This window comes from Myxine glutinosa, chromosome 3 (genome assembly GCF_964187855.1).
Source record: "Myxine glutinosa chromosome 3, kmMyxGlut1.1, whole genome shotgun sequence".
In the NCBI taxonomy this organism is placed as follows: Eukaryota; Metazoa; Chordata; class Myxini; order Myxiniformes; family Myxinidae; genus Myxine; species Myxine glutinosa.
The window spans coordinates 105,381,497-105,407,409 of record NC_136263.1 but is presented as its reverse complement, the minus strand read 5'-3'; the positions used below and the strand labels follow the sequence as shown (position 1 = coordinate 105,407,409).

The 25,913-nt window shown below is 44.2% G+C and overlaps 1 protein-coding gene across 10 annotated transcripts in view; it reads left to right on the top strand.

Annotated features, from left to right (window-relative positions):
* LOC137423290 (uncharacterized) overlaps nt 1-20,531 on the top strand; it is a 272,768-nt gene extending 252,237 nt beyond the window's left edge. For all 10 annotated transcript variants that reach the window (XM_078774377.1, XM_068110266.2, XM_078774379.1 and 7 more), the window contains 2 exons: nt 11,112-11,232; nt 20,156-20,531. In XM_078774377.1, the coding sequence (XP_078630503.1) occupies nt 11,112-11,232; nt 20,156-20,218 (184 nt within the window). In that variant the 3' untranslated portion in view covers nt 20,219-20,531. The remainder of the gene's footprint in view (nt 1-11,111; nt 11,233-20,155) is intronic.
* Nucleotides 20,532-25,913: the final 5,382 nt, after the last annotated feature.

Here is a 25,913-nt window from a genome sequence, read left to right as displayed (position 1 = left end):
ATGAAATGTTCGACATGAACATGAAATTTTCCGAAATAACCAAAATGCGAAAACTAAAATGCATCGCTATACGACAGAGATACGTACTGTACTTGAACGGCAAGATAACCACGTGACCAGAACCTACCTGGCGGCGTAAACTCGAAATAACCAAAATGCGAAAACAAAAACGCAGCGCTATACGACAGAGATACGTACTGTACTTGAACGGCAAGATAACCACGTGACCGGGTGGCGAAAGCTCGTAACTCGGATCTCGGCTCGCATCTCAAAGCAATAAACTGCCGGAGCGACGGCTCGTATCTCGAAAAACTCGTAAGTTGGGGCACTCGTAAGTCAAGGTTCCACTGTATATATATACAGTATATATATATATATATATATATATATATATATATATATATATATATACATATACATATATATGTGTGTCGGGCTTCCTCTTAAACTCAAGAAAGAGGCACCTTTGAAGCAGGAGTGGATTAATAAAAAAACTAGAGCAAACACAATTGTGGAGCACGTCCGGACCCGCAGAGCCTTGTCACACAAGGCAGTGCAAATCCGAGCCGCACTAAAAATACTCTGAAACAAGATTCCTTATATAATCGAACAGTCTAAAAAAACTCTCCGCTGAAGTATGACCTCAGACAAGAGAGGGCCGAGTTTGAAGACACAGATGTGTGTGAAAGTAAGATATTTCTCAAGCTATTTATTCCAAACAAGCTGGGCTTACAAGGCCCAGGGATGTGTTATCATAAACAAGATCCCTTGTGTTACATTTGGCAGTAAAACATATTGAGCCAGGGCATGAACAAATCAAAGGATACATATTAGATCATACTCTGCTCGAGGTTAAACAAGAATTAAATGGCAACTATTCCCATAACTCGTCTCCCTTGGGCAAAGGTTGAAAAACGTCTCCAAGGCTGGATCTGACCGAGCCGTGAAACAACTTGTTTTGAAGCAAGCAAAGGAAAGATATAATTATATATATAATTCAGGTGCTCTGGGTCACATGGTGCCCCCCATGACCCCCTGCCTGCCCGACATATATATATATATATATATATATATATATTATATATATATATATGAAGAGTTCAGGCGCAAAAACCGATAAACGCCATTTTTGATGAAACTGAACTATGTTTACCAAAGTATATGTTTCAATACCTCCATTTCAGTAGGCAAATCATTTTCTCCCAAAACCCGATAGCGTCCACGTATTTTCCCATTCAAGATCGCATTTCGTTGCAGAAAACGATAAGCGCCGAGGCCGTACTTTCCCAAACCCCGATACATCCATTCAGCCAATCAGCGCACGCGGCTTGTTTCCTGCATCCAACACGTCTGCGCCCTGCGTATCGGCGAAGCGAGTGAAATTCTGTCCGATTTATCGTTAAAAACTGCTGTAATTTGCAAGGAATAATGCAGGAATTTGATGAAATCGAAGAGCCAGTGATGCTCTCGCCATCTGGGCGTAAGAAGAAGCGCCGTCCAGAGGAATCTGTTCGTTCTGTGGCGAAGAAAGGGCGGCACAGTTCGATCGGAAAAATTCCGTGTGTAGCTTGTGTACATAACTCTGATTTGTGCATGGCATCTACACTGACTGACGATGATGTGGGTTACGTGCATGGGCTCCTGTTTACGACGGCTGAGAAAGTGAAGCAGGATGCCATACTCCTATCGTACATGAACATTAAGGCAGCTCAACGCCGTAGGCCCAAGGTGGATGACCCAGCAAGGCAGAAGAGCAGGGACATCGATGTGAAATACCTTGTGCTGACGGAAGATAGACAGAAAGTGCCAGTGTGCAAGGCATCATTCCTCAGCATCTTTTGTGAGTATTTTTCCAGATCTATAAAAATAATTAATGCTCTTTTTTTCAGCGTTGCTGGTCATGTCAGGATGGGTCACTTCTTGACCCCCCACCCCCCCCCCCCCCACCCCTCTTCTGACCACAACCACTGCAGGGGCCAGGGCAAGGCACAGTAGTTATTTATTTTCATGATGAGAGTGGCCAGTCATTAAATTGTCATGTTATTCTATAACATTATGCATGCATCCACTGCTGTCTGGATCATAATTTTGATTTACATTTTGCAATCTTGTTTGGTTTTCAAAAGCACTGGTTTTTTTCAATGAAGTTTTGTGCTGCAACATGACAGTTTCCATCATGTCCATTGTCCGTCGTACATTTTATTTGGAAAATAATCTTACCTGGTGCTTAAATTGCCAGCTGTTTTTTCTGGCTTGCTTCATAATTTTTCATTGTAATTTCAGGTGTAAAAAAAGATCGAGTATCCAACATAGCGAAGTACTGGTTCGAAAAGGGAGTAGCCCGGCCGGAGAATCGTGGCGGTGCCCGCAAGGTCGAGGAGAATAATGAGAGAAAGGCAGCAGTACGGCAGCACATCGGGACTTTTACTTGTCGAGCCAGTCACTATGCACGGCGTGGTGCCCCTGGCCGGAAGTACCTACCGACAGATCTCATTGTCAAGAAGATGCATCGATTGTTCGCGGATCAGAATCATGCCCAGATTTCGTACGCATTCTACTACAGTGTCTTCGTGTATGATTTTAACCTTGGCTTTGGACACCCTGCGAAAGATGTATGCAGTTCCTGTGTGAAATACCATATAAAGTTAAAAGATCCAGAGCTATCTGATGAGGAGAAACGTGAAACATCAGCCATGTATCTCCTCCATCGTCGCAGGGGACGCAAGTTTTACGACATTATGAATGCAGTTGGGGATACCTTCACTGTCTGTTTCGACATCATGGAGAACCTCGTTCTACCCAAATCACCCATTGGACAGACGTATTATTCCCGCCAACTCTATCTGTATGTTTTTGGTGTTGTTCGTCACCGTGGGCGAGGCCAGCCACAAGGGAAGGAGGACATTCATCTGTTCCTCTGGCTGGAAAATCAGAACAGAAAGGACAGCAACATGGTGGCATCTGCCCTTCAGCATTACTTCGGAACTGTAGTCCATGAAGAACTGTCTCAGTTTAAAACACTGCAGCTATTTTCTGATTCCTGCTATGGGCAAAACAAAAATATCAATGTTTTGTCCATGCTCTTTGCATTAAGGAAGCAGAAATTTAGGGATCTGAAAATCGAGTACACCTTTCCGATACGTGGCCATAGCTTCCTCCCTGCTGACCGTGTTTTTGGCCGGATTGAACAGGACATTCGGAAGAAGGACACCATTCTGCTTCCATCTGAGTACCTCGATATTTTACGAAAGCATGGAAATGTTCATGTTTATGGCACTGATTGGGTTTGCTATGATTTCAAGTCCGCAGCGACAGGTCACTGCTCCTCATCCCGTTCATTCAAAATCAGCCAGGCCAGGGTGCTCGAGATAGATGGGGACAAACTTGGATTCAAACAAGTCTACAGTCTTGACTTTTGCTATCACAATGTTTTGAAAAGGGGAAAAAAATGGGAATCATTCAAGCCTGTTCTGAGTCCAATGGTCAACTGCGTGAAGGAAGCTAAGAAAACGGATGTCCTGAAGCTGATCGATGAACTTGGTGCTGGTGAAGGAGTCAGAGAATTTTATGAGAATGCCTTGGTTGATGTTGGACAGAATGTTGGGAGACAGGACTTAGATGAGAGCAGTGATGAAGAATAGAGTTTGTGTGATTCCATGAACCTAGTGCCAAGTGTGGCAGGGTTATCCGATTTCCGCTTATCAGTATTAGTGGAATGTTGCAGAAATCAGTTTCCGAGCTGGACTCCAATTGGGAAATTTTTTGAAAGGTTATTGTGACTGAAATGGTGTGTTCGCCTCCTGATCATCAGGAGGCGAACACACCTTTTCAGTCGGTCAGTGATGTACCCTTTCAGTGCTAGTATAGGCTTGAAAACTGATTTTTGTGATATTCCATTGCATGCTCAGCTGTTGTAGGATCTGCTCTCTGACATCATCTGTGACGTCATGTTGTTCGTTATTCATGTTTGTGCATTGGGGGGGGGGGGGGGGGTGGATAGGGGGTCTGCTCCATAAAGTACACACACACACAGACTGGAATGTTTCAGGATGGCAAACCCCTGTTAAGGCTTGAATGATACTATCATTTTGTCAGTCTGCTTTTGCAAATTTGGTGTACCGGGTGAGATGACTCCGTGTACGTACTCAGTGGACAGCCCCTCAACTTGTGATACTGCCAACACTGCTTACTGCCAGGTTTATGATTCTGATTTTGGAGTGTTGTACTGGCAACTTGTGATGCTGACATACATACTGCTGATTTGTGTTGGTGGATTAGGATACTGCTGATTTGTGATGTTACTTGGGATACTGCTGACTTGTGATGGTGACTTTGGATAGTGCCATGAGAGTGTCCTCGGTGGCTGTGGTCGTCTGCAAAAGATTGATTCTTACCCGTAAATTTATCAGCAACAGAAAAATGGCAAAACTGGTTTTGGGGGCGTTGAAGCCTTTTTGGTATTAATTTTATTATTATGCCACATCATACTTGCCATAAGAATGACATTCTGGTCATTTCATACTACTTTTACTTGTCTCTACAGTGACATTTGGATTTATCTGTTTTTGACAAAAAACGACCCATGGAGTTATCTGTTTTTGCGGGAAAACGTGTTCAAAATCACCAAACATTTGTTTTTCTAATAAATTTTAATTTTTGAAATCCTGCCGTTTTATTATCTCATATTTACTGATTAAGATACAGCCCATGTCATTTTGATGGGTTTCACCTGGAATGCACAGCAGAAAATCGTGATTTTCTCATTTCAGCAAAAATGGATATATCTGTTTTTGCATCTGAACTCTTCATATATATATATATATATATATATATATATATATATATATATACACAGTGAAACCTTGACTTACGAGTGCACCAACTTACGAGTTTTCCGAGATACGACCCGTCGCAAGCCGAGATCTGAGTTACGAGCTTACGCCACCCGCCACCAAGTGGGTTCCGGTCACGTGGTTATCTTGCCGTGCAAGCATCTCTGCCGTATATCGCTGCTGCTTTGTTTTCGCATTTTGGTTATTTTGGAGCTTACGCCACCCGCCACCAGGTGGGTTCCGGTCACGTGGTTATCTTGCCGTGCAAGCATCTCTGCCGTATATCGCTGCTGCTTTGTTTTCGCATTTTGGTTATTTTGGAGCTTACGCCACCCGCCACCAGGTGGGTTCCGGTCACGTGGTTATCTTGCCGTGCAAGCATCTCTGCCGTATATCGCTGCTGCTTTGTTTTCGCATGTTGGTTATTTTGGAGCTTACGCCACCCGCCACCAGGTGGGTTCCGGTCACGTGGTTATCTTGCCGTGCAAGCATCTCTGCCGTATATAGCTGCTGCTTTGTTTTCGCATTTTGGTTATTTTGGAGCTTACGCCACCCGCCACCAGGTGGGTTCCGGTCACGTGGTTATCTTTTAGTGCAAGCATCTCTGCCGTATATCGCTGCTGCTTTGTTTTCGCATTTTGGTTATTTTGGAGCTTACGCCACCCGCCACCAGGTGGGTTCCCGGTCACGTGGTTATCTTGCCGTGCAAGCATCTCTGCCGTATATAGCTGCTGCTTTGTTTTCGCATTTTGGTTATTTTGGAAAATTTCTTAGTTTTAACCATGGGTCCTAAGAAATTGAGTGTCAAGGGCAGTACTGAGAAGAAGAAGAGGATGATGTGCTTAGATATAAAACACGCAATCGTCGAAAAACATGAGCGAGGTGTGCGTGTTGTCGACTTGGTGAGGCAGTACGATCGTAGTACTTCTACGATATGTACGATTTTGAAGCAGAAGGAGTCGATAAAGGCTATAACGCCAGCCAAGGGCGTTACGATTATTTCAAAGCTCCGGACCTCTATCCATGAAGAGATGGAGAAGTTGTTGTTTGTGTGGTTGACGGAGAAGCAGCTCGCAGGAGATACCGTGACCGAGAACATCATGTGTGAGAAGGCCCGAGACATTTACGGGGATTTGGTGCAGCAGGCGGCGGGAACATCAACGGACAAGGCATCGGAAGTCATTCAAAGCCAGTCGGGGATGGTTCGATAATTTTAAGAAGAGGACCGGCATTCACTCCGTCGTCAGGCATGGTGAGGCAGCAAGCTCGGATGTGAAGGCAGCTGAAGATTTTATTATAACTTTTGCCGAACTGATAGAAGCCGAACGATACATCCCCCAGCAAATCTTCAACTGTGACGAGACAGGGCTCTTCTGGAAAAAGATGCCGAGGAGGACGTATATAACGGCAGAGGAGAAGAGCATGCCAGGCCACAACTTGTTCAGAGTGCCGGCGATAGCTCGCCTTCTCTTTGTGGAAAACACGGTGAGATCCTTAACATCCAACAACTAATGGGACGCAAACGGGGCGCCCAGTTTAGCGGTACACACATTGATGAATCACCCTGCCTGTGATTCACCCATGACAGGTTATAGCTGGGTCGGGATTCAAACCCAGGCTGGACAGTTTAGAGTCAAGTGTGCGTACCTCCAGTCCAGGCCATCCTGCCAACTTGTATGCTGCATACAGGTGAAATATAAAGCGCGAGATATTTTTATATATACTGTATATTTAAAAAAAAATTGGTGTGGTTTTTGGTGGGCTGGAACGGATTAATAGCATTTCAATGCATTTTAATGGGGAAATTTAATTTGAGAAACGAGCAAATTGAGTTACGAGCTCGGTCACAGAACGAATTAAACTCGTAAGTCAAGGTTTCACTGTATAGTGTATATATATATACTGAAACGCAAAAGAAACTTACCACCTTTGAAACCTTTAAATATCAACAATAACACTGCGTGTAGTAAATGTGTGAACTTATTTGTGGACAATAGTGTCCTCACTGTCAGACAAAACGGTCACGGGTGGTCACTTGAACCTTCAATGGTCACTTCATAGCACAGCTGTTGAACAGCCGTTTTGACTGTCAGTGATTAGCCAAGGGGTACCGGATGATTTTAATGAGCTGCACGTGATGTCTTGATATTGGCTTTATAAAGGCCAGTACAAAATGGGCATTTCAATCAACATGCCACGATTGTCAAGGGATCAACGGCAGCGTGCCCTGGGCATGCTGCAAGGCGGACTGAGCAACCGTGAGGTGGCACGTCGCCTTGGCTGTTCACACCAGACGATATCGGCCTTGACTCATCGCTTGACTCATCGCTGAAACAGAACCTTGACTCATCGCTGAAAGCGACCTCGTTCCACTGCGCCAAGGTCCACCGCTGATGCTGCTGGCACCATCTCTGTCGGTTGCGGCGATGGGCAGCCGTCATCACGGGGCCTCTGTATGGTCTTCTGGCAGTCAGACCATAGTCATGCAGTCGTCTTCGTGCAGTATCATTGGAGATCCTTGGTTTGCACGCCCCGGAGTTTCTGCCACAGTGCGGGATGCTGGACGGAATCGATCCCGCAGGTGACTTCGGACCATCTGCCTGTCCTGCCTTGCAGTGGTGACTCTTGGCCTCCCTGATCGAGGTCTGTCATCTGCAGAGTTGTGGAGGGTGTCTCTGTCCACCAGGGCCGATATCGTCTGGTGTGAACAGCCAAGGCGACGTGCCACCTCACGGTAGCTCAGTCCGCCTTGCAGCATGCCCAGGGCACGCTGCCGTTGATCCCTTGACAATCGTAGCATGTTGATTGAAATGCCCATTTTGCACTGGCCTTTTTAAAGCCAATATCAAGACATCACGTGCAGCTCATTAAAATCATCCCGTACCCCTTGGCTAATCACTGACAGTCAAAACGGCTGTTCAACAGCTGTGCTATGAAGTGACCATTGAAGGTTCAAGTGACCATCCGTGACCGTTTTGTCTGACAATGAGGACACTATTGTCCACAAATAAGTTCACACATTTGCTACACGCAGTGTTATTGTTGATATTTAAAGGTTTCAAAGGTGGTAAGTTTCTTTTGCGTTTCAGTATATATATATATATATATATATATATATATATATATATATATATATATATATATATATATATATATATATATATATATAGATATATATATATATAGATATATATATATATAGATATATATATATAGATATATATATAGATATATATATATATATAGATATATATATAGATATATATATATATAGATATATATATATATATAGATATATATATATATAGATATAGATATATATAGATATATATATATATATATAGATATATATATATATATAGATATATATAGATATATATATCTTTATATATATATAGATAGATAGATACATATATATATATATATATATATATATATATATATATATATATATATATATAGATATATATATATATATATAAATATATATATATAAATATAGATATATATATAGATAGATACATATATATATATATTGTAACGAATGTGGAAACGTTACAATGTGAACGTTACAAAAGTACGGTAACACCCTGTTAATGTAAATAATGGTCGCAGTCGGCCTCCTAGTTAATTCCATGAAACTTACACGCAGGTCACGATATATCTTTTAAATAGTGTATTTCCTTATTCCATGTAGGCTAAATATGTGTTTCCCACTAGATTGACTTTGCATTGTATCAAACAAAATAAGCGTAGGCCCTTCCAATTTCCCCAAAAAAAACCTCCCTTCCAATTGCCTTCCGCATTTTGGGCGGTTTTCTTCAACCACCATTGGCCACGAGGTAGGGTTGGGGAAGAAAGGCGTGTCTCCACCTCGTCATAAGAGGGAAGGAGTGAACCAGCCCTAACAGCCAATCAACACCGCGGTGAGCGACCCGGTAGGCGTGCCCTCGGAGCCGGCAGCTTGATTTCGCCCGAGGTGATAAAAGCGACTGTAAGGGACTGCTTTAAGAGATGACTTGGAGAGGCCTTGGGAGATGAGCAAAGAGACTGCACCAAGAGGATCGGTGAGATGCGAAACGCTCCAAGCCAAGGAGGAGAGGTACTCGGCAAGGAAACCAGCTTTGGAGAGACGCGCTGAAAGGAGGGAGACGGCTCCACCCTAAGAAGAGGAGCAGGTGTGCCGAACCAGCGCGTGGCGTCTACCGCAGCGGATACGCGACGAAGGGGTTTCCCGCCAAAACCGCGAGGAATTACGAGCTGCGGCCTCCCGACTTTGCCTCTCTCTCAAGCAATCCACCTCAAGCCCTACCTGCCTGCATTATCCCCTGTGTAAGTGTGAACGTCCTGTCCTGCTCGTTGTCTTGGGGCTAAGTAAAAATGAATAGTGTAAGTTAACGATTCGCTGTGTTACTGCTTCTTCCATCCATTGCTTGTGTGTGTATAATAAATCTGTTCTTCCTCCGTATTCTTCTTCTTCTTCTTTTTCATTCTCTTTCGGTCGCTTTAGAGATTTCCCGATTGAATATCTGTGGGGCGATCTGGTCAACGTCGGGTGGAATCGGGTTCTAATCGGGGAGTAACTGTTCGGACGCGGTTAAATACACCACCGCTCGGTCAATATAACATCTAAAACCCGCGTCTGTAACAATATATATATATATATATATGTATATATGTATGTATGTATGTATATATATATATATATATAATTGTTGCGGATCTCCGACGTCGGCGCTCCCCTTCTCAAGAGGGGGTTAATCCCTTTGTCCTCTTTCTGGCCGACGTGATCCTGGAAGTTATAACGTCCTTCCCGGGCAGCGTTAGGTTGGGTTTTTAGGCCGAGGGATTCGCTACTACCTACGTACTAACGCTGACCGTAAACGAGGGAATAACTCCCGCCCGAATCACGGATATTGATGGAAGATTGCCGAGCGGATAGCAAGACGTGATCCGAGCTGTTAACCAAGACTAGACCTGATTCTAAGCGGTTCCTAATCGTGCCACGTTTACCCAATGGAGAAGAGACTGATACGATCGGATTGAGAGGAAACCAGGAAAATAGGAAGAACAGATTGGTTTATTAATTATGTACAAATAAGAAGAGAAAACGAAAGAATGTACAAAAAAGAAAGAGGAAGGAAAAGTACACGGGGCAGTCTTAAACAGTCTTATTCTATTCCCTGGACACGGGCCCGATCGCTCTCAGATTCGGTCTCAGACTTCAGACTCACGCGGGGGGTGTAGATGGTAGAGTGGAAGGTCCGGCGATGGCGTCCAAGCTCCGGTCCGGCTCCGGTCCTCGACCCGTACCAGGCGATGAAACCTGGCAGGCAGCTCTCCGTGTAGCGTAGCGCGAGCGGACAATTATCGTGACGGGGGAAGGTAAGCTGGGCTGTTGGCATACGTAATTGGTGTACCGGCGCTTTTGTACTCGCTCTTCCGGACTTACTCGCTCCAAGCGCCCCCTCCCCAATGTCCTGCACGCTGCAGTTCTTGGCAATGCGTGCCGCGCGCTCGCCCGGTCAGCCCTCTCGTAAAGCGCAATTCCTTCCAATACCCATCTTTGGCTTCGGTTCTCTCGTAAAGCGCATGTCCCAGGTCAAGCGCCTCTCTCTCCCCGACGTCCTTTCGCAATGAGCGCTGCTCCGTAAGTTCTTATCACACTGCACCTTCCTCGCGAGCCCTTTGCAATCGCATCGGTCCTTCCAAGTCCTCTCGAAGGGCTTTGCATGCGTGCTTTTATAACCAAGCCAGCAAACGCTCTGGAAGCCCAAAATCACGCCTGTCAGGCGATCTCACTCCAGCCCTGGTTGGCTGGTTTTGGCTTACCGGCCCCGCCCTGATGGCTGGTTGACGTGGCCACACCTCCATCCTGGCGCTCCGCCCCCTTTTCGGGCCTTACCTCGTGGGTTTCTGGGCTGGTTTGGGCGGAAGCCCAGCGAGGTGGCGAACGCTGCTGGCAAAGCGTTCTGGCAAAGCGAAGCAAAGCGAAATTTGCATTTATGTTTATGTAAATTATACAATGGACTACAAAATGTAAATGCTTCATGATATTTGTTATATTATATCACCTTTATCTATCAATATTGTTGAAATGAAGATCAAATAGCTGTATGTTGAAATATGTTTAAAAAGCCAAAACTTTACTTGGGGTGTACTTACTTTTTCACGTGACTGTATATATATATATATATGCTTGCAGTAATGAACTGCTTTCTGAGCTGATGATAAAAATTATATGAATGAAGTTTGTTTGTAATTGCTGTGGTTCTGCAGAGCTAATGAAGACATAGCAGCAGTACGTGCTCGGGCACGTGCTGAAACGGTGGCATTGCAGGCAAGTCAACGCATGGATCAAGTCAAGATTCAATCATTGGAAATGAGGTTGGAGGAGAAGGTGAGATTTTGACTGCAAACCTATCCTTTTCGATATCTTCACATTGCTCTGCAGCATTCGGCCCGAACCACAGTTTCGGCTAAATGGTGTGCTTCCATTACATCGTTCTCCACGGCTTGCATCCATGTGGTATTGTCTACCCTTATATTGTTCATTGTGCTTTGGTACATTCTTTTCACTTGTATTTCTTCCATTATTTTACTATGTACAAACAATTTCAGTCTAGATTTACATATTCTCGTACTCATTGGAGTTTGTTCAAGTCTTTGATATCATTACGGATGTGGGGTTCAGGGTTTACCACGAGAGGATTTCTCTGGCTCCTTCCGACTGCCGGTCCTGAGGCCACTGGTCGTGGATAACTCCGGTCCGTCGGGTTGCGAATCAACCACGAACGCCAATCAGACGACCAAATCTCCCAGGGTTCTCCGTCTGATACCGTTTACCTGGTGGTGATGTGGCCAACCCAACCGGGGATCGTGCCCTCACTACGTACTCATCTTATTTAATCAGTTGCAGCCGAGCGAACTGCGCAGTATGTCTTGGCTAATGTGTGTAGCCAATCGATTGGGAAAACCGTTTCAGCTAACTCTAGTGCGGACTATGCTAGACCGATGGAGGAAAAGACATCACAGGCAGATTGGAAGAACGTGTAGTAGGGTGGTTCTTAGCTACCTCAGGCAAAAAAAAAAATTAGAATTGTTTTACTCCTAACCTTTAATTTTTTTGGTATTGAGGTAAAACTTCTGCATGTGAAATGTTTTTTGAATACATCAAGTTTTAGGGGTTGCATAGTGACTCATTGTTGCCCGATGAGCATTTATTTCCTGCAATCGGGAAACCTCTTGTGTTGTTCTGTCACAACCTGAAGCAGATACTGGGTTTGCTGTTCATCTCTTGTCAGGAGACAATTGTACTCTTCAATGAGAGCAACTGCCTGGTGTTGGCTTAGCGGCTAGGGTGCCAGCTTAGGATCCTAGGATCCTGGGTTTGAATCCCGGTCGATCGCTGAATTAACGCCAGGGGGGTTGACTCAGCCTGTCATCCTTCCGAGGTCGGCTAATTGAGTACCAGTTCACTGGTAATTCCCTGTTCGTCGTAAAAGGGGACCAACAAACAACAACAACCACGGTGCCAGAAAAAGGCCAACCCCCGCTTTGCGGGGGAAAATGGCCTCTAAAGGTTTTTTTTTGTTTGGTTTTTTTTAATGAGAGCAACTGCATCCACCAAAGTACAGCTGTCCTGTATTCAATTAACTTAAAACAACTTCAAAATGTGCAGTACATAGCATGGTTATAGGTAGGGCAACTGTAATGGTCAAAATCACAAGTAAAGCAGTGGAGAATAAATAATCAACTCCAAACATTTATGCGAGCCAAATATGTGAAATTACAAACTCCATGTGCAACCCCTAAATTTAGTCCAAATGGCTTAAAATTTCACCACAAGGGTTTATACCTACATACATAAAGGTTTAACTGTTAGGAGTATGACTTTTCTAACTTTCCTTTTGAAGAACCATCCTAATGTGTAGGGGACGTTCATTATTTACACGGGAAGAGAGGGGGAGGTTGTGGGGAAAGGAAAGGTATGTGGTACATTTATACAGTCATGATTTATTCACAAGTACAGCAGGGGAAAGACATTTACTCATGTGGTATGGCATAAGACAACAACATGAGGAATTTGTGTGCTGTGGCAATGTGCAAAAGAAAAAGACACTGCAGATCTTACCCATATAATAATTTGCTATTTTTGCTACTCTTCCGTTATCACCCAGCTCTGATTGTTCTGAAACTTGACACATGAAAACAAGGCAGTAGCCCGCACAAGCGCTCAGGCTTCAAGTTTTCGATTTCAGATCATGGGGCTCCCAGGTGGGAGTTACCCCCTGAAACTTTACTCGTCCCTTATTTACCAACTGATTGCTCTGAAACCTGATACAGCTCTTCTACTCAATGGCCCACACAATCGCTACACGTTAATACCACGTTTGTTCAAGGAGGCGAACCCCTTTGGGGAGATGGGATATTAGTAGTATTAATATTGTTTTGTGATAACAGTCATATTATGTACGTTATTATTATATCGGTGTTGTTACTTTTGTTATTAGCAGCGGCCTTGGAAAAACGCCACGATTAACACGGATTTACACCTCAACACACAAATCCATTTGTGGGGAAAACCCCCTTGGGGAGTGGCACAAATTAATTCGCTACAACCTTCATTGTGTGACCCTTTGTCCTCCCATGAAGTTTGGTTGACATTGGATTTGGATAAGTAACGACCGAATGTATTGCAGTAACAGTCAAAAATTATCAGGCAGACAGACAACAAATTACGTATTTTAGTATGATCGAGCACAGACATCCCATCGGTTGGCATCAACGGGGAGGAGGAAATTCCTCCTGAGCAGGTGCCTCGCTGAGTGTGGTGAGAAAAGCAGCACCATTGTTGTGACTGCGCTGGTACCCAGAGCATCTCGGGAAGTGACTGAACTTCCCCCAAGCTGTGTGTGTGCGTGTGCCCCATTATGAGCCTTCGACCATGTATTAAAAATAATAATAATAATTTAAAAAATTAATTTGCACAGCTCAGCAGGCCTTAGGCTTTGGTGTTGGTTCATGGCCCAGTGCAATTGGAATGAATGATCGTTTTAAGGCCATTTTTCCCTGCTAGAGCAGGGGTTGGCCTTGCGGGCCCCATGACAATCATGGTTCCCTCTTTGAGGCAATGTTTTTATGGCCGGATGCCCTTCCTGACGCCAACCCTTAGTCGCCTCTTACGATGCGCAGGGATACGGTGTACCTATTCTAAATCAGGGTACACACCGGGATCCTTCATCCCAGCAAGCTGGTACTCAATTTGCCGACTTCGAAAGGATGACAGGCTGAGTCAACCCCCCTGGCATTAATTCAGCGATCGACCGGGATTCGAACTCGGGATCCTCGGATCCCAAGCCAGCACCCTAACTGCTAAGCCAACACCAGGAATGATCCTAAGTATGTACAGGTTTTTGCTTCATCCACCGACGTCAGGTTATTTCTATTATGTTCGGCACCGAACACGGCATTATGCACTGCTCAAATAAAGGGATGTGTTTACTGGTGCGAAATATTCTCAACTTTTTTCACTTACCCTTTAGTAAAGCAATTCTCCCTTGTTCATTTACCATTGAGCTTCAGTGTGTCTGTCCAGGCCATAACCTTTTAGTCCAGTCAAAATGTGAATGGACCCGCCACTAATTGCAAGAGAAACGAAGTAATACTTTTCTGAGACCTTGATGTCTACTAAATATCTGCCCAAAATTATACTTAATTATATTGAGTGGAACATGGTTTTTCAGGTCCTTTCCGATTTGGGAACTTTTCGGACTACCGCAATGTTTGGAAATTAATTATATGACAATATCACTCTTAATAATACACCAAATCAACTCGAAATTATTTATTTAACCATGTTTGAATACACTACCACAACTATTTGTACCCAATGTCCTTCTGTCCGTTCACAATATTTAACACGTCACTTCGTCTCTTCCATGGTCACTATCATCAGCATCCTCGAAAACGTCCACTGATTCGTCTGCATTTGCACAAATACCTCTGCACTCCCTACATGCAAATATGCAAAGCAGCCCAAGTTTCCGACAACCACAACGTTTATCACTGCAACCACCCTTGCAAGAACACCTAACCAGCTTTAGGAGATAGTCTGGTGCTGCAGCGAGGTCAGAATGCATAGGGATCATCCTGGTGTCCATGATCCTCCATCCCCAGTCAAGCGGGTTGAGTTTGTGTCCTTTCCACTCCTGAACCTGTTGGAATACCCATTGGCTGTGATATTTGGAAGCTGAGCTTGTGGGCGGAAGTACCCGTGGGTGCAACGATGTTTTGTTTGTTGTCACCTTGGCATGAAATTTTGCTACCCTCAATTCGTTCAAATTGTCTGATGGTTTGCCTCCGTACACACAAACCATTGCTCTGTCTCCTGCAGCAATGACCTCATCCTGTGTTGACTCTTTATTGCCGAAAATTAGGGCCTCTTGCTGGAACATTTCATTGTCCTTGAACAGTTTGAGTCCAGTGCCTTTGCCGATCCCAAAGACCCTTGATGTCGTGTCGCATCCCAGGTACGCATGGATGAAGAGAATGTTTTCACAGACAGTATCACCCAGAGCCTCTCTGACTTTGCCAATGTCAAAGTATTGTCTTGGATTCAATGAACCCTTTTTCGGCTCCGACATTAAGTAGAGAGTGTGCGCAGTATTCTTGCGAAAATAGTAGCACAGTAGTATCAACAAGTCAGTGTCTTCACCAACAAGAACAGTGTTGGATTTTGAAGACCTACAAGCTGCAGTTGTTGCTATGAGTAGGTCCGCATCCCCACTCGCATGAAGCACTTCACAATGCGATTCTTCCAGTTTCTTACCAAGAATGTCTATGAATTGTTGCTTGTTCTCCTTGTTCCGAAGAAACTCTTCCTTCTTGACAGAAAGTGTCATGGTTTGAGAAAAAGATACCTTCACTGATGGTCGCTCACCCCTTTTCTGATGGGCACAGTCTTTCGTTGAGGGACCTTCACGATAGCCATCAAACACGACGATAGCATGCCCGTAATGCCTACTAACATATTTCAGGTAGCGGTCAAGAATATCCTTGTACTGTTCACCTGACTGCCACGGTATGCGCTGCAATAGGGCACCGCCATCGAGTACGTATTGTATATCGGACGGTTGTGCAGTATCGGCAGGTGCCAAGGATTTGATTGCTGAGGCTAACGCTGGCTTATTGGCGGTCAGCAAGGCATATTTGGTCTCGAACAAAGATGGAGGATATGTGCATAACTCACAAAGCAGTGCTTTGGATAAGTCTCCTACTTCAGTGCCAGCGATCACAAGTCTCTGGAAGAGTAACTGAGGTTCGATATTGATGTCTCCGTCTGGTGTCTTCATTGCAGACTCTGAGTCCATAGTTATGGCTTGACCCTTCTTCTTGAAGCTGTATTCAAGCACACGTTTACCACTCATCTGGCCCAAGAGCCTTTCTCCCACAGTTTTCGCCTCATCAACATTCACCGTTGTTTGGGCAACTATACCAGTGAAAATGTTGTGAAGAGTATCGTCGTCTTGAAAGGGATCCCTCTCATGAAGAAACTCAAGCATTTTCTGGGTATCAGCTACATCATTCTTCTGTCTAGACTTTGATAGATCCTTGTGCTGTTCACTTGTCACATACATCACATCAGTGAGGTGTTGGAGGGCGTTGTTCACCTCTGCAAAGAAAGGACTAGCCATGACCCAGACTGAGCGTTGTGTCTCTGTCATCCCTCGTCCCCTGGTCAGACCACCTGATGTCTTCAGACTTCTCATAAGTACTTGTTCGATGACTAAATCTGTAGACAGACCAGCCCAGTATCTGTCGCTCCGTCGGACAACTTGGAATCCTTGGAGAAATTTCTGATGTACTTCTGGATGGTCCTTTGGTAACTCGGTCATCAGTTGCAGATATATGTGCAGGCACTTTGTGTAGTGTCTGTGTCCGGAAGCTGCAAGATATGGAAGCATGGCGTGGCGCGCAGGATATGCAAGTGAAGCATCCAATCCCCTGTTCTTTCAGATTTCAGAAAAAAACGGATAATGTCCACCATTTCCATGTATTGTAACCACAGTCTCACTGTCCATTGATGCCTTATTGTATCAATCACCTGATTGATTTTGTCTCCAATGACCTCCATCACCTTCGATGACTCGATGTCTGACACTGCTTGGTCACCCGACATCAGACCGTCAAACAAGTCGCCTGCAGCATTGAGCTCTGCTGGAACTGTACGCTCGCTGTCTCCATCACTTGGGAGGTTCATCTGAAATACCTTCGAAGCAAGTTTTGCATTGAGTGCTGCATCAACGAGTAGATGTCCACGTATAGCTCTAGACACGGCTTTGCCACTCATCATGTAGGTTGTAGTGTTGCTGGCATATGCAACTTCCAGAAGCTCTTTGAGTCCAGTACCAGACATCAGGTAGCCAATACACCCAAGAAAACTCATGAGTGTATGGAATCCTCCTAGTCTTAGAACAATCGAGTGAAGTTTGCTGTCCGCTGGCTCGCTATTGACTATGGTGAGAGCTTTCCACCAAAGTGGCTGATCAAATGTCAGTATCGGGGTTACACCATATCTCTGCGCATATTCACAAACGAAATGCAGTGTGGAGTTGATGCAGTCCAAGTCACTTGGACTGAGATCAATCATGGGCAGAAACATTATTGATGCCTCACCCGGATGTTCTCCCTTGTGTACCATCTGCATCATTCCTGTCCAAGAGGGCCGAGGTGATCGAACAGTAAGCGAAACCTTCCAGAGGAGGTCAACATTTGAGCTGATTTGTCTCAAGTCGGTACAGGCTGGAAGCTTCTCGTAGAGAAAGGACTGCATTCCTCCACATGCTGATGTCGTATATTGATTTTGGTCATACTTGGTCGTATATTGATTCGCCCCACTTGTGCGATGTCCTCTGCCGAGACAGCTCTACGGGCAATCTGAAGTGTCCGGACTGTTTTCGGGGTCACACTCGCAATAATGCCCATACCATGGAATGTGTTTCTCCCATTTAATGTGCAGATGTCATGGTCAACATTGTCCGCCACATATTGGATGAAATGTCCAGGGGTAAAACCAGGGATGTCTGTTCCACACGTGACTGCTGCGCTGCGCTCATACGTTTGCACCTCTGTGTATGAACAACTATACCCATGTGCAAAGAGCGTGTCTATGAGAAATCGAGAACCAAAATGGAAGTGCATTTAGATTCCAAGACCCACCAACAGTGGAGCTTGAAGGATCCTAGGCCTCGCGGCTTGCATGATCGCCTGTCCCAGTGAGCAGATTTTTAAGTCTTTTCCTTTCCCCACAAACAGCATTTCGAGCAAGAGCTTTAGTGACTCAGGTAGGAACTTGGTTGCAGCATTGACAGTGGACATATCGAGAGTAGTCGGGTAAATGTCCTTATTTTGAGATACCTCTTTTATGTCACTTCTAATGAGATCAGCAGCTGTCTTGATCAGGCGCAACTTTTCTGTTTCAGGGTCCCTTTCCTTTTGCTGACGATAGAAGTCATGAAGAATTGACGATGCCACACCCCTAAATGTCACAACATTTGATTTTCCATTAATGTCTGCAATTATGATCTTATCACCAAAGTGATTGAAAAGGTTATCCTTCATGTATGAAAAACCATATGCATCACAGCCAGTGTCTACTAGGAAGTCCTCCATTTTCCCAATTAAATCACTAATTGTGGTTAGTTCCTCATCATTTTCCTCAAGGTACTTTGCCACCTTCAGGAACGCTTCATGTCTGATCTGGTCCTTGGGTCGACCAAACTTCTGCTTTTTTGATGAAGACGCCTCTTCCGATTGGAATTTGAGTGGTATCTGTTTCTTTGTATGAAAGTTAACACTGCACACCTTATGGTATACCGCATCTGCTGCGTGTAGATCGCCAACAAATGCCATTCTGCTCCTCACAGTACCCGACCAGTTGTCAGATCGATTTTCACAGTCAGCAGACACATGATTTTGGAAGTCGAATGTCTTAACCTGGATCAACATATGGTCCTTTTTCCTCCCCTGGTACTTGTCAGGATTACCACAGAAAAGACACTGAGTTCTGTAGTCAAACGCTGAATCCATTGAACGAAGGCACCTCCCTTTGTCTGCCTCAGACAAAACACGTTTTCGCTTCAGAGAAAGTTCAATGTCTCTCACATTGCAGAACACCCTACGACAATTTGTATGAACTGCCTGTCCTGGATGGACTTGGACTTCTTCACCATGCTCACGTCCAGCTTCTTCGATCCTCGTACAACCTTTATCCGTCAGTGTACTGGGTTTCTTACAGAAGAGGGGTTTGGAGAGGGGTGGAGAGGGGTTTCTTACAGAAGACACAGTCGATATCACCCATGTTGCTGAAAAGAGAGGGAACTTAGGATTACATTTTATTCCCTGTTGTCCTACTATAAATGTATAGGTTCATAAAAATACAAAATTTGAACATGTTTATTATAAAATTAAATGTTAAAAAAACTGCTTTTAAAAATAAAAATAAAACCTTAATCATAAATTAAATATAATACGACTTAAATTCACAATGACCACAGCGTTTAACTGTCCTCAGCACACTGATCAAATCTCTCACTGCAAGCGTCACTCCACCTCTCGTTCACGGCTCTCGTTCAATCTGAAAATAAAGTATGATCCACTCATTATAATTGAGTATAATTTTATGTATTTGTTCAGAGGATCGACAGGTTTCAGAAAAATATCATTTTTTTTCTCTTGCAATTAGTGGTGGGTTCTGGGTAAAAGTTCGCTAGAATGACTGGACTATTTTACTATTTGAGTTTTTGCCATCAAAGCTTAAACAAACCTTTATTATGAGAATATGGAGAACACTAATTAAAACATTTTATATTGTTTTTTTGTTGTTGTTTCCATCATGTTTAGTTTGAATACAAAGCGGATGCGGGTGGCCTTTGCATTTTGACATATTTTCCGGGTCCAATTGGTTTCCATTGCATCCGCGTCACGTTTCAACTGGTCATGTGAGCTGGCAGAATGTAACCGTGCGCTATACTGCTTTAGTTTGTTTTGGACACGACTGTTAGTTCAATTAATATGTCTACAAAAAGAAGGGTAAAAGGTACTACAAGAGGTATGCTGAGAATCCACAACATTGTCTTTGTGCAGACTTAGCAGCACACACAGGCCTTGCCTGGAACCGATTGCATCTCAGCACCAATAAATACACTTGATCCCGTTGCTGAGCCAACGACGGTGCTATGCTCTTTCCTTACTGAAAAGTCCCTTCCATTTGCTTTTAAGCTACACTTGATTGAACCTTTTTTGTTTTGCTTTGTTTTCAGATCAAAGAAAATGAAGAGTTGACCAAGATTTGTGATGAACTCATCAAAATGGGAAAGAGCTGAAGTTTTTTTGTTTTGTTTTTAACTAAAATTTTGATTTTTTTTCATGTTTGCTGTGCTCAGTTGGTCATTGTCATGTTTGATGTTGATGTATTTGGCCTGTTCTTCACACCTCTGCCTGACTTTCTTTGAAGTCATTTATGAATTACTTTTTTTTTTCCACATCTTTCACCGTTTCATTTTCGTTAAATAAATGTGTAAATAAAGTGGACTTGATCCTGTAAAGTGGACCTTTTTTTCCACATCTTTCACCGTTTCATTTTCGTTAAATAAATGTGTAAATAAAGTGGACTTGATCCTGTGGCAATTTCAGTGACCACTCTAACAGTGGCAATTTCATATGCTCAGTGTTTTGTATTGGTGCAATTTCATGTAGGGACTGGTACCACGTATAATTGAGTTTTGAGAGCAAAGTGGGCTTGCCAGACTATCGATTGCTCAGCATGTTCAGATAATTTCTGAGATTGATGGTCTATAATCTATTCTTGAGAGAGCAGAAGCAGCATGTCCAAGATGGAGTAAATGGGGTCTGATTCGAAAAATTGCCCGAGATAAGGCTGTTGAAGAAAAGGAAGGATGTGATGTAAACTGTCAGATGGATTCCATGACTTTTGTTATTATTGTAAGTCAATAGGCCTGTAATTAAGAGGTTCTATTTTTACATGATGTCTGTGTATTGCAGTGATATTAACTAACTTTCAAGTAGATGGAAGTTGACCAAGAGGAAATTATAAGGTAAACACAGCCAAAAGACTATGTTCAAGACTATGTATGTGTGCAAAAGACTACGTCCCTGCCCTGCTCACCAAACTCTCCACGCATGGCTTGTGGACTTCCTTTCTGGTCGCAGTCAACGTGTGGCCCTGAATGGAATTCTCTCTTCTCCCCTCCCTGTTCTGGCTGGAGTTCCCCAAGGTAGTGTTCTAAACCTGTGCTTTTTCTAGTCTTCATTAATGATCTCTCCAACTCTCTGGAAAATCCTCTCTATCTCTTTGCTGATGACTCCACTCTCTGCCGCCCCATATCCCAACCCTCAGATCAGCAGTCTGCAGCCTCTTCACTCTCTGCAGACGTGGACAATATCACAAACTGGTCAAACAAGTGGAACATGTCTTTCAATCCTGACAAATCTCACACTCTCACATTGTCTCTCCGAAAAGACCGTCTGGACAACCCTCCCATCTACTTTCTGAACAATCCTCTTGAAGAAATTCAGTCACTCAATCTTTTGGGTCTCACTATCTGCCATGATCTTTCCTTGGAAAAACCACATTTCCAAGCTGGCCTCCAAAGCCAGTCGCCGACTGGGCATCCTCCGTCGTATGAAGTCCTTTGTGGGCACTTCTGAGCTCCTCACCACACACAAAGCTTTCATCCGCAGCTCAATGGAATACTGTTCTCCCCTTGGGCTGGTGCTCCTGCCTCACACCTAGCTCGCTTCACGCGCTTGAAACCAAAGCATTCAGAATCATTGGAATCTCCTGCGATGAAGCTGATTCTGAGGGCCTTACTCTCCCTCACCGCAGGCAGTCTTTCTGTCTTCTACCGACTCCTCTCCGGCCTTGCTCCCCCTGCTCTATCTGTGGTCTGTCCTCCAAATATTCCTGCAGGACACACAATATCTGGCAGCAACTCTCTTCTGGTGAAACTGCCAAAATCAAGACTCTGCTCACCTTCACTCCTTCATTCCTCTTTTCTCCCCACCTATGGAACCAACTTCCACATTCTCTTGAATCTCATTCTTCCCTCCATCTCTTCAAAACAGCTGTTAACCACCATCTGCGATCGTCCCCAATTAAAAACCATATTTTCTACCCACGTCACCACCAAACCTCAAAAATTTCCAGTTTTTCCTTTTATATCCATCCCGTCCACCCCGTGCATAAATTCCTGTGCCATTCTTCCCCCAACCCATTTTATCCAAGTCTACCTCTATTTTGTCCTTCAACTCTGCTGTTGATGCCCTCTCCTCCTTCCTTCCCCCTCTACTGTTCCTTTTGTCCTGTTGTGTCTTCATCCGTTCAGTGTTCTCGCTCTTCCATGAGCCTTGATTCTGTGTTTAAAACAATAAATAAGGTTTGCTGGATGTTTTCTGCTTGTACTAAATGTATGCACACTCATGGGCTTTGTGGAGTGATCTGAGGTTGCCTTCCAGGAACAGAAGGCAAGTTGTTTGAAGGTAACTGCCTCATGACATGATTCAGTGTACCAGGGATGAGAGGATAGGTATAGTAACTGCCTATAAATCTGTACATAAGGGTGAACCAGCTTTTTGAAGAATTTACCTGGTAGCATTAATTGGTGAAGAGTTGCTTACCAACGCCCAACCAACTGGCATGGTAACAGTTTAAATCGTGCACATGAGGAAGAGGGAGTTGTGATGGGTGGTTATGTTGCTCTGAATGAATGATCGTTTTAAGGCCATTTTCCCCGCTAAAGCGGGGGTTAGCCTTGCGGGCCCCATGACAATCATGGTTCCCTTTTTGAGGCGATGTTTTTATGGCCGGATGCCCTTCCTGACGATGCCCTTCCGGATGCTCTATGAGTGGTAAATGCTCATCACTGTTAGGAATGTTATTACAGGACACAAGCTAGAGTTCATAGAACACCTTACCCCACGCAGCCTTGAGAAAAGGGACTCAGGAAGAGTCTTTTCAACTCTTGCATTACCGAGCACGATGTATATCGGCTTTGTTCGTAAACTTTGAATAAGAACCATGATGGTAACCTCATGAAGCCGATGGGTCGAGCGGAACAGACCAGAGCTGAACCTTCTGCCATCTCTTCTCGAAAAAACTGAAGATTTTGGAACGATCTTCGAGAAGGAGTTACGAAACAAACGCCTTTTGGACGAAGTTAGCTAAATTGGTGCATCACTAGACGCCGCCATCTTTGTCTGAATCCCGCTATTACTCTGTGCCCTCCGAGCGCACGGATTGGTCAGGACAGCATACAATCTTGCTCAAATCATGTTAAATTGAGAGTTTTTGGAAGTACAAACAAGGTGATTTGTGTTCTTGTGTTCAAATATATAATTTAATTGAAATAGAATAAAAAGTCTTAAAGGCTGGAGAAAAAAAAAAGTCATTGAATGGGCAGTTTACTGCCGTTGATGCAGTGTCTTTTACACCACTTTATTTAACATGTTACATTAGTTCTTTGATCCTGTTGTGTGTCCTTTATAATGTCCCTAAGCCAGGAAATCTCTTGTCTGGAATGATTTTCAACTTTGTTTAACTGACAGAGATTGAGGTAATTGCTTTTTGAGGCATATACGCACTCGCTCGGGAGAAGATGCTGTCCAATTTGTCAAATTAAGAGCTGAGGTACTCCGAAATGGCAGATTCGTGTTCCTATTCATCTCTATATAATTCCAGCAATCTCTGTGTGTGTGTGTGTGTGTGTGTGTCTGTCTGTATGCGACCGCTGTTTCTCGACAACTACCGGTCCGATATACTTGAAACTTGCCAGGTATATTGCTGGGGACCCGAGGATGTGCCTTTTCAAGGTTTGAAATTAATCGGACAAGTGGTTCCCAAGGTATGGTCACCGTACTCGCAAGCCGTTCGCTTTGGCTTTGCGAATGGACCAAACCATTTCATGTAAATAGAGGGGGGGGGTTCTGTGGTCGTTACTGCCACGTGGTTTCAAAGTTTTTTTTTGTTGTTGTTTGCACGCATGTTTTTTTGCACGCACGTACGGGCAAGCACGTACGTGCGGGCACGCCCTGGTCTCTATATAATTCCAGCAATCTCTGTGTGTGTGTGTGTCTGTCTGTATGCGACCGCTGTTTCTCGACAACTACCGGTCCGATATACTTGAAACTTGCCAGGTATATTGCTGGGGACCCGAGGATGTGCCTTTTCAAGGTTTGAAATTAATCGGACAAGTGGTTCCCAAGGTATGGTCACCGTACTCGCAAGCCGTTCGCTTTGGCTTTGCGAATGGACCAAACCATTTCATGTAAATAGAGGGGGGGGTTCTGTGGTCGTTACTGCCATGTGGTTTCAAAGTTTTTTTTTGTTGTTGTTTGCACGCATGTTTTTTTGCACGCACGTACGGGCAAGCACGTACGTGCGGGCACGCCCTAGTGTTCTAAATATACTGTGGAATCAAATTGAAAATAAGTAGTTCCTGGATCATAGAAATACACTGATAGGAACACAGAGTGATCCGATTGCTTAACCCTGCTTTGCGCTACATGCTTGGTGGTAATAAGAGGCTACATGTCTGGGTTAATAAACTACATGCTTGGGGGTAATAGGCTACATGCTTGGGGGTAATAGGCTACATGCTTGGGGGTAATAGTCTACATGCTTAGGGGTAATAAGAGGCTACATGTCTGGGGTAATAAACTACATGCTTGGGGGTAATAGGCTACATGCTTGGGGGTAATAGGCTACATGCTTGGGGGTAATAAGAAGCTACATGTCTGGGGTAATAAACTACATTCCTGGAGGGTAATAATCTACATGCTTGGGGGTAATAGTCTACATGCTTGGGGGTAATAGTCTACATGCTTGGGGGTAATAAGAGGCTACATGTCTGGTGTAATAAACTACATGCTTGGGGGTAATAGGCTACATGCTTGGGGGTAATAAGAGGCTACATGCTTGGGGGTAATAAGAAGCTACATGTCTGGGGTAATAAACTACATTCCTGGAGGGTAATAATCTACATGCTTGGGGGTAATAGTCTACATGCTTGGGGGTAATAGTCTACATGCTTGGGGGTAATAAGAGGCTACATGTCTGGGGTAATAAACTACATGCTTGGGGGTAATAGGCTACATGCTTGGGGGTAATAAGAGGCTACATGCTTGGGGGTAATAAGAGGCTACATGTCTGGGATAATAACCTACATGCTTGGGGGTAATAGGCTACATGCTTGGGGGTAATAAGAGGCTACATGCTTGGGGGTAATAGGCTACATGTCTGGGGTAATAAACTACATGCTTGGGGGTAATAGGCTACATGCTTGGGGGTAATAGGCTACATGCTTGGGGGTAATAAGATGCTACATGTCTGGAGTAATAGGCTACATGCTTGGGGGTAATAAGCTGCATGCCAGGGGTAATAAGCTACATGCTTGGGGGTAATAGGCTACATGCTTGGGGGTAATAAGACTACATGTCTGGGGTAATAGGCTACATGTGTGGGGGTAATAAGCTACATGCTGGGGGTAATAGGCTACATACCTGGGGGTAATGGGCTACATGTCTGGGATAATAAGCTACATGCTTGGGGTAATAAGACGCTACATGTCTGGGGTTATAAACTACATGATTAGGGGTAATAGGTTACATGCCTGGGGGTAATAAACTACATGCTGGGGGTAATAGGCTACATGCTTCGGGTAGAGATGAGAAAGCACAACCAAAGGTACTGGGCAGTTAGAGGGATGAGAGTAGTACATGAGGCTGCTTGGATGGCTTGGAGGTGCACACACACCTGGCCTGCCTGTTTTATCTAGCCTGCCTGGATTGGAATCTATCTATCTAGCCTATCTATTATAACTATCTAGCCTGGGTCCAGCTATAAACAGTCGTCAAGGTGTTTCGCAGGATTGATGTTAAACGGGCCTCCATTCTGCCAGCATTTGTTGGCCATTAAAGATCCCACTCTCATTCGCGAAGAGTAGGTGAGCTATTGCTGGTACTTTGGTTATCACAAAAGGGTGGAGGGGAAAGAGAGAGGGA